This window comes from Chaetodon trifascialis, chromosome 24 (assembly GCF_039877785.1).
Source record: "Chaetodon trifascialis isolate fChaTrf1 chromosome 24, fChaTrf1.hap1, whole genome shotgun sequence".
In the NCBI taxonomy this organism is placed as follows: domain Eukaryota; kingdom Metazoa; phylum Chordata; class Actinopteri; order Chaetodontiformes; family Chaetodontidae; genus Chaetodon; species Chaetodon trifascialis.
Genome location: NC_092079.1, coordinates 5959959 through 5968526, shown reverse-complemented (window position 1 = coordinate 5968526; position 8568 = coordinate 5959959). Strand labels below are relative to the sequence as shown.

At 46.4% G+C, this 8568-nt stretch overlaps 2 protein-coding genes across 9 annotated transcripts in view; both read right to left on the bottom strand.

Annotated features, from left to right (window-relative positions):
- Positions 1-3020: 3020 nt before the first annotated feature.
- LOC139327689 (uncharacterized) lies at positions 3021-5743 on the bottom strand. The gene is made up of 3 exons (XM_070957601.1): positions 5468-5743; positions 4444-4538; positions 3021-4368 (listed from the first exon to the last, which is right to left on the bottom strand). The coding sequence occupies exons 1-3, from the start codon at positions 5664-5666 to the stop codon at positions 3025-3027; spliced, it is 1638 nt and encodes a 545-aa protein (XP_070813702.1). The 5' UTR covers positions 5667-5743; the 3' UTR covers positions 3021-3024.
- A 468-nt stretch (positions 5744-6211) lies between these two features.
- r3hdm1 (R3H domain containing 1) overlaps positions 6212-8568 on the bottom strand; it is a 45321-nt gene continuing 42964 nt past the window's right edge. For 5 of the 8 annotated variants that reach the window (XR_011601681.1, XM_070957596.1, XM_070957594.1 and 2 more), the window contains 2 exons: positions 8289-8373; positions 6212-7432 (listed from right to left, as the gene is read on the bottom strand). Coding sequence is in view for 6 of the 8 variants with exons in the window: in XM_070957596.1 (XP_070813697.1) it covers positions 7113-7432; positions 8289-8373 (405 nt within the window). In the remaining 2 variants the exon portion in view is untranslated. The remainder of the gene's footprint in view (positions 7433-8288; positions 8374-8568) is intronic. The other 3 variants (XR_011601680.1, XM_070957600.1, XM_070957599.1) reach the window with 1 other exon arrangement.

Here is an 8568-nt window from a genome sequence, read left to right as displayed (position 1 = left end):
TGGAAACTAATGCATGTTTAAAACAGACTTTAACATGACTGTCTGCCTTCATTTCCCCTTCAAAATAAAAAGCATGTTCTCAGGTCACAGCTCTTGACTTGCTGAGCAAAGTGAGAGCCAAGCTGTCATAAATAAGAGCTAATCTTTGCATTTCTGTCCACAAACACACCGTTTTGCAGCCTGACCAGTGAGTGGAGCGAGCAGGCAGGTATATATATAGACATGTGCTCTGTGGGGATAATGAGCGCCAGGTGTGAAGGCAGGAACGAGGGACAGGTGTGCAGGGAGGCGCAAGGTCAGGTGACTGGCAAAGGCAGGAGACTCACTGAGGACAACTGGTGGAGAGACGGGGGACCGACAGACACACAAGGACAGTTTCAACGCCCCTGGTGGAGCAGAAAAGCATCAGAAAATCAAATTTAATAGAGCCTCGTGTTTTTAAAGCTGCACTAATCAACACTTTCAAAAGAGTATTTGGAGGAAAAAGCTGAAACAGGCGCACAGTGACGGAGATAAGTGGGGTGACACAAATCTGAGGACGCACATTTTACACACGAATCATTAGTCACACATGGGTCACATTTGTTAAATTCAAGGGGATCTGGTCTGTTTACATTACGGGTCATATGTTGTGAGACCAATTAAACACCATTCATCCTTCTTCCACAGCCAGCACACATTAAACTGTTTTCTTGGTCTGTTGCTCCCAATTTCTTCTACAAGCCTCTTCAATCACAGCTCTCTAATACCCACACAGCATTTAAGCAGAGCGGCGGGGACGGCACAACTCGCATCCCTCGCCGCGCTCCCCTCCCGGGCAGGGTGATGGTCTGTAAAGAGAGTCATTAAGACGCAATTTGTGACTGCAACGCGCGCACACACACACTGCCTGGAGAAGGCTATTCATCACCAGCAGCCCATTCCTCACTGTGAGGAAAGAATGATGCAGAGGCTGACTGCTCGTCTGCATGCCCTCTGACCTCCGAGACGTGTGTGCGTGAACATGACCGCGTGGGCACACACCCTGAGAAATGACACAATTGCTTCAAATCAATGGATGGATTTTGAGACAATGGACCCCTGATCACAGACACGTACCCCCGACTGCTCCTACATGAGCATCGTTTGTCTTAGTTTTCCATCTCTTGTCGTCATTTTGCATCTGTTTGTGGTCATTTTGAGCATCTTTGTAGCCTTTGTGGTCGTTCTGCATCTCTTTGTAGTCGTTTTGTGGTAGTTTCGCATCTATTTGTGGTCTATTCGAGGCCACTCTTTGCACATCGTTGTCTTTCCAAAAAGAAATGCCGACAGTCACCTCAGAGACCCTGGGCCTGTGCCTGGTAAACCATCCGTAGTCCAATCACAGGTTTGATCCCCAGCGGACCCTGTCTCTGATGAAATGCCCTTGAGAAAGACACTGAAGCGTCTTTTCCTGGCCTGCTCCTGTTTTTGACCTCCATCCTGAAAGTCGAATGTTTAATATATTCAGAAATGCAGTTACCTAATTATACTTTAGGCATGATGAGGAGAAAGAATGAATCGGGGCGTAATGGAGAGCCATTGAAGGAAAAATAATTCATGCTTTCTGCTTGTTGACCCTCCTCTCTATTTTACAATAACCTCAGCCCCCACCCAAATAATGGGTAATTGTTCAAGACGTGCCATCAAAGGGGCAGCAGAGGGGTCTGGGTGTGAAGAGGCAGTTCTCTCTGCTCGTCTTTGATGAAGGGCTCTTCTGCTGGAAATGTAATTCCTCCTTCCGCCTGGATGTTTTCATTGTATTCGAGAGCTTCCCCCAACGACGCCCAGCTCTGCAGCTCGGCAACCTCTTCCACTATGTTCCTATGGTAACAACCCGGAGTGTGCGCGTCTGGGAGATGAGCGATTGTCTCTGTTTGTGTGTCTTCATTGTGGCAGTGCGGCTTATTTTTCCATAATGAATCAATTATCGAGGCCGTGGAGGGAGCTCGTTTGAATAATTGCAGAGGAGCAAACGCTCTCCGCGCGACCCGATTTTACTGAGCATCTTCACACGTCGTCACAGGTACAGATCAGCGTTTCCCTTGGAGAAGACGCAACACTGTGTGTGAGTGTGTGTGAGTGTGTGTGTGTGTGTGTGTGTGTGTGTGTGTGTGTGTGTGTGTGTGTGTGTGTGTGTGTGGAGGGTGTGTGATAGGACATCCAGCTGACATCACTTGCCTGCCACTCTGCACCATGCTTGCCAAACTCAGCCTCTGTAATAGCTTCACTGAGCAGGAGGATGCCAGCTCCAGTGCCTCCATTCTTTCACAGCTGATCACACAGAAAGCAGTGTCACACCGCCCCCTACTGTCCAACGTCGGTCCCTGATTCTGATTGCAGCAAAAGCAGGGTTTCTCAACACCACAGCCAAGCATTGAACATGCAGAGCAACATTTCAAGCTTCCTCCCAAAAACTGTCTTTAGCTCATTTATCAATTGGGTGTTTGAGCTTCACTGTGCAGTTTACAGCAAACATCTAAACATCCAGAGATCGGACAGGTTTATATGCTGACAAACGACGACGGAAAAATCTGTGTACTCAAAATTCTGTGAGACAGGCTGGCATCTGTCATTTTTGGCTTTTAATTAGAACTCTATCTTTCGTAATTATGATGTGAGGAGGTTAATTAATACTTATCTCCACTGCTGTGAGAACATCATACGGATTAAAACCTGCTGTTTGAAGGCCTAATTATGAATGCATGCATAAACAAAAGGGACGCTTCAACACAGAAACAAAGCAAAAGCACTGGAAATGATTTTTTTTTTATTCAATAAGAGCACTGAACTGAGCTTTCTGAGGCAGATGTTATAGATACAGTAATCTGCATTCCTATAGTTAAATGCAGTTAAATACATAACACAGGGACAACACAGAACTGTGGCTGGAAAGTAACTCAAAACTTGCATTTGTTTGAAGAGGATCTTGACTTCAGATGCAGCACAACTGCATCCCCTTGTGGCCAAGAATGATATTGCATGCACCTATATTTGCCTGATCTGCTATACTCTCAGGGATTTGTCTTTGAGTTTAGCAATTCTATTGTCCACTCTCTTACAGAACAGGTGACTGGACACAGAGGGGCCGATGACCTTTACGCAAGAATCCTCGACTATGTACAGAACGTCATCAAACAGGAAACTCATATCTTCGCAGATCTGAATCAGTTTCTGTTTCTCAACCTGCTCCTCCTCGTCATAGTAGAGCTGATGAACTCTTAAGGAGGACTGCCAAAGGTCCACCAGAGTGCTGAGTTTCATCAAGGCCTGATGGATCCTTGTGGCTGACTTGGAGGTTTGCTTCTCAGTCAACAATATCTGCATGAGGTCGACTCCTTCAACGCACTCGACGGACGCATCGACACCTCTCAGGCACCTGTCCAACTCCTTCTTGTCAAATCTTTCGATGTATCTTAATGTGTATGAGTCGACAAATATGCTCGTATCCTCAGCAGGATCCTCTTGACAGACTGCAGGCAGCTCTTCTGTATCCTGAGCATCGCTCTCAGGCGACTGTGAGACATCTTTGAGTCTGGTCCGGGGGAGCTCAGCAGTGACGGCTGCGCTGCTCTGATCTGATTCCTTCAGATAGTCAGTGCTTCTGTACTGGGAGCCCAAATGATTGTCTCCTGTGATCTTGGCTGTTGAGACTAAGTCTGGTCTGGTGTGTTTTTGGGAAATATCATCTTCTCGTGCCTGTTTTACTGATATTTCCTCTGCAGGGAACAGGCCGAGGCCAGATAAGGGAGATCTAATCCTTGCATTGATCTCCCCTCTGAACACTTGTCTGGGGTTGGCCTTTGCTCCCTCAGTTCTATATTCTGTGGGCATCTGGAGCCTAGACTGAGACCTCTGCTCCTCTTCATCACTGTCTGTGCTCCAAAAGCTCCCTCCAGCCAGACTCCCACAGGAAATGTTTTGCCTCGAGTAAGTCTTTTGAGTTTTTGCATTTGAGAGCAGGGTCTGGACTTTGGCCTCACCTGTGGTGTGCAGCGGTGTTGATAAGCTGCTTGAGCTCACAGGCTCCAGCTCAGCTTTGGAACCGCTGCAGCTTACAGAGCTGACACACTCGTGATGAGATCTTACCCTGGTATTAAGAGGAGTTTCTTTTAGTTGAACGGCAGCAGTTTGGGCTGAGACTGATTTAAGCTGGCTGGCCCTGCGGATGAGGTCCTCTCTCAGGGCCTGGACGGCAGCGAAGGGCCCCTCAATTGTAGCTTTCCTCTGCTGGAGCAAAGGCTGGAAACGTAGCGACCTGTGACCTGACCGCAGGCTCTGAACGAGCGAGGCTTGATCTCTGCCGAATACGGAGAGATCGACCGTGGCGCTGGAAACATAGAGGAACACCTGCAGCACAAGACATTCAAATCTGTATCCTATACCATGTGATATTTACATATACGATAAATTAGACATACTTACATCTCTGGTGAAGGGGAACACAGTGAGAACATAGTCTTCAGGAAACTCGTCGTCTGCCATGATGTGTTGCTCTTTTTGCACCACCCTCTCTGCATCTGCCAAGAGGACTGTAGTGTTCTGCTATGGTCTCCACCCACATGTCAGCATTGTAATGATGCTCGTCACTTTTTTCACAGAGAGCTCATGAAAGCCGAACTCTACTCACTACACTGCTGATGTTGGCCTGCTCATGACAGGCTATGAATCTATGACGAATGAACCCACTCATCAGCTGTGCATATATCCAGGTGGCGCTCCATGCAAATAAATGCTTGATTTATACTTCACCTCTCCACACAAGCTACTGGGATATTCCCATGGGAACCACAATTCATCCCCATGGCAACCAATTATAGCAGAAAACAGGAGATGTGTTAAACAATGGCCGCTACACTGCAGCTGCTTTAAGGCCCTAATGTCTTTTCATTCCGCTGACGAGGTTTGTGCCTCTCACTTGTTACCATTATATTGAAGTCACCAATAATGAGCATCTGAATTTCTAAAACTGAAGTCAAGATTTAACTATATTTGAAAAACCCAGAAGCTGCTGATCATCTGAGTGGTAAAAAAATTAAATCAATTTATCAGTTTTGTTCCTCTACTTCCTGTTTCAGGTAGTTGGTACGTACGTACATCCTTGGTCTTTTAGTGAATCCATAGCAGAAATATTTAGCATTACTTTAAGTGAAATGTAAAATATTAGAAAGAAACATCACTATAACTGACTTTACTTATTGAACTGTTTGGGTACTTCTTTATACTCATCTCTGTGAAATTTACCTGGAATATTACATTAAATACATAGCAGACACAGACTAGGGCTCATGTTAATGGATACGGAAGCGACCCTTTAAGTTACCTGTTTTTGAATGGGGTTCAGCTATAAAGTTGTTGTGAACTTACTTAAACTTGTGCTCCTCAAAGCGGAGACATCTTACGAGACACATCAAACTATCATTAGCTTGCGGACTGTTCTTGGTTTTACCTCCAGCTTCGTCAAAAGTGACGAACGCAACTCCGTCCATGTTGGTGGGATATCTGACCCCCTCGACGTCTCCGCCATGGCTCCTCCTGCGGGTTTGGAAATGAATAGTCAGCTTGTCAATCATCCTGCTGACGGGCAGCACGTCGGGCACACCGGACACAACCACGGTCCTCCTCTCACTCCAGGAGTCGGCCTCCATTTCGGCTGCAGACACGAAGGCTGGCAAACATCTCAGCTCGCAGCTTTCCACGCCGTTACCTCAACATAGTTTCATTTTCACTCCGCCTGTATTACACTGTAGTAACAGCATTTGTCCACCAGGTGTCTCTGTTTCTCTACATTTCCCTCCCGAACAGAAGGGTGTATTCAAAATGGCTAATATATGCAGCTGGAAATTAGGCTACTAAGCAGAGCAAATATCCCTTCAAATGCCCAAAAGGCAGACACACACAGTCTACAGAAACATTTTCCAAACAGTTGCCTCATCTGTTGCTATTTTCTCACACACTCAATGAACATCTTGCTCTGAGGAAGACCCTCAAATTGCTGGCTGGATAAGTGCTCGCCTTTTCGCTTGGAAAAAGTTCCGTCAACACGTGTGGTGCAAACATTTATTAGAGTCAAACAAACAAAAAAGAAAAATGAAAGAAAAGCCACACCAGACACAGAGCACCTCTCATGATTCACACAAACAAATCCCACCCCCCAAAAAAGAAGCCAAATAGAGTGACAAACTCGATTGCATTTTTCTTGTGCATATAAACATTTTAATTAAATATAAAAGAAAGTGGCCTGGCCGAGTGCAACAAACAGGTACGAGGGGTTGATAAAAGAAAATCCAGGCCCTGTCCGATACCATCAAACATCCACCTCCTTCATCACTTCAGTGCAAATCCAACATTCACTGTGTATCAAAGTGACTTTAAATAATTCAGGTAGTATATCTATTATTCAGTGTTTATTATTGTATGGGCTCACATTGTACAAGTGCTGCTGCGTGTTATTGTTGGGAGCATGTAAAACAGAGAAGAAACCCGCTCTGCTGCTCAGATTCATGAGGCGGTGGCTGGGACACAGATGATGGAAGTATTGATGAATGTTAAAACACCAGCTTTGAGTGCTCTTTCTGAATGCAATGATATTGTAAAGAAACCCAATTTCACAGGTCTAATTCTCTAAAGTGGACACCAAAACTGGAACCAGGAACAAGTGGATTATGTGTGCGATTGGCGCTGTCACACTCATACACCTGCTATTAAAAAGAACCACAGTGGAGTCACGAACAGCTGGCAAATGAACCCTGAAGCTCTCCAAACACTTTTCATCAGCAAACTAGACTTTTAGAATAAAGAGGGGCCTCGAGTCGAGCTCAGCGGCCGCGGACGCATCTCACAAACAAAACCAAACTGGTAGGTGGTGCTCGGTTTCCACCCTGCGCAGACCTGTTGGCCAGAAAACAAACAAACAAAAAAGATAAAATGAACTAAAACTAAATAAAAGTCAACATTCATTCTTCACACATTGGATACGGCTTTTGATTTGGAGTCTGGGACTAAAACCGAGACAGTCCAGACCGAGGCAGCAGAGGCAGGTGGTTGGATGTGCGTTCATGTGGCGCTCCTCAGGTGCACCGAGATCGTAGCAGCTATGAGCCGGCTTTGTCCGAGTCGCACAGCTCCCCTTTGTGTCTGGTACTAGTTCGGAGTTTAAAGGTAGCCTGGGGGCCGCCGTGGTGGAGCGCGGCGCTCGGGGCAGCGAATCTGGAGGGAAGCATGGAGAAGATGGAGTATGATGAGGCCAGGTCCCCGCTGGGAGCGTCTCTGGTTGTGCTGCACAGCCGGGGCTGATGATCCGACAGCCGCTGGATCAATTCGCCCCCTTTGCAGAGCTCTGCCAGGAGGTGGTGGGAGTCTGCACAGCTGATCCCCTCTGGAGGATCTGTCACTTCCAGGATCTGACTGCTCACTGCAGACACACACAGACAGCGCTGTGAGCAGCGGAGCCAGTAAATAAAACAACTGTCATGGGTGAAGAGAAAAATCAGACCTGCACCATTGGGAGGCTTCAATAAACTGCTGCTGTCAGCCTAAAAGCTCGAGGCGGATGGACGGTCCAACCTGCCGCCGTGCACTCAAGAAACGCGATGTCACCGTATTACTCAGATTCTGTATTTTCACAGTTTCCAGATATTATCAAAAGTGCACGATGCTGCTTTTCTGATTTTCACACAGCGTGACATTTTCGAGGCAGTGATTCAAAGTTGAACTCTGCATTAACGCACACGAGCGCCCTTCCTCGTTGATTGCGCTAATGGGATTGTTGACATGAGCGCCTGAATAATGCAGAAAAATAACCGGGCGAGTGCAAAAAATACGAAACCATATTTGAAATAATCAGCACATTTCTGTCGGCACAATACCACCGGGGCTGCAGGTTCCACTGCCAGGTGTGAATTCTGCCCTGTCTGTGATTTATTCTGCTTACATCCCCAAACACACGCTTTCTCCACAGTTACGGAGCGCTGCAAGCATATTTTGACACAATAAAAACCTGATGTGATTTCAGTGAATCTGCTAAACAGGCTACACAGCAGCTGACTTTATCATGTGACCAATCTGATGACTTTCCCTCTCTGATCGACATCTGCAGCCTGATGTTTCACTGAAGGCTGCTCGGCTGAATTCCGATACAAAACCAGCTTCATATTTTACCAGGTTTACATTTGCTGCTTCTCTCTGTGGAGGGAAGGTCAAATTTCGGTCGTGACTGCTGTTAACTTGAGGTTCACTAAACTCAAGCCTCCCTCTGGACTTCCTATTACCTGCTTCACCTACACTGAGATCTGAAGACAGAGGTTTCCTGCTGGCCTTCCTCCCATGACCGCTACGCCAAACCCCCAGTGGACCCTGAGGAGAGACAGGTCAGCTGTTATTTGTGGAAGGCAGGGAGGGATGTTTGCTGTATAAATCCTGAAGATTCCCTGATATTTGCATCGTAAAACTCTAAAACAGCCATCATGTGAGCTGATTTTAGGCATTCTATGAATAATGCACAGAATAATCAAGGCACAAACAACATATTTCACTAAAGAGGGAAAACTG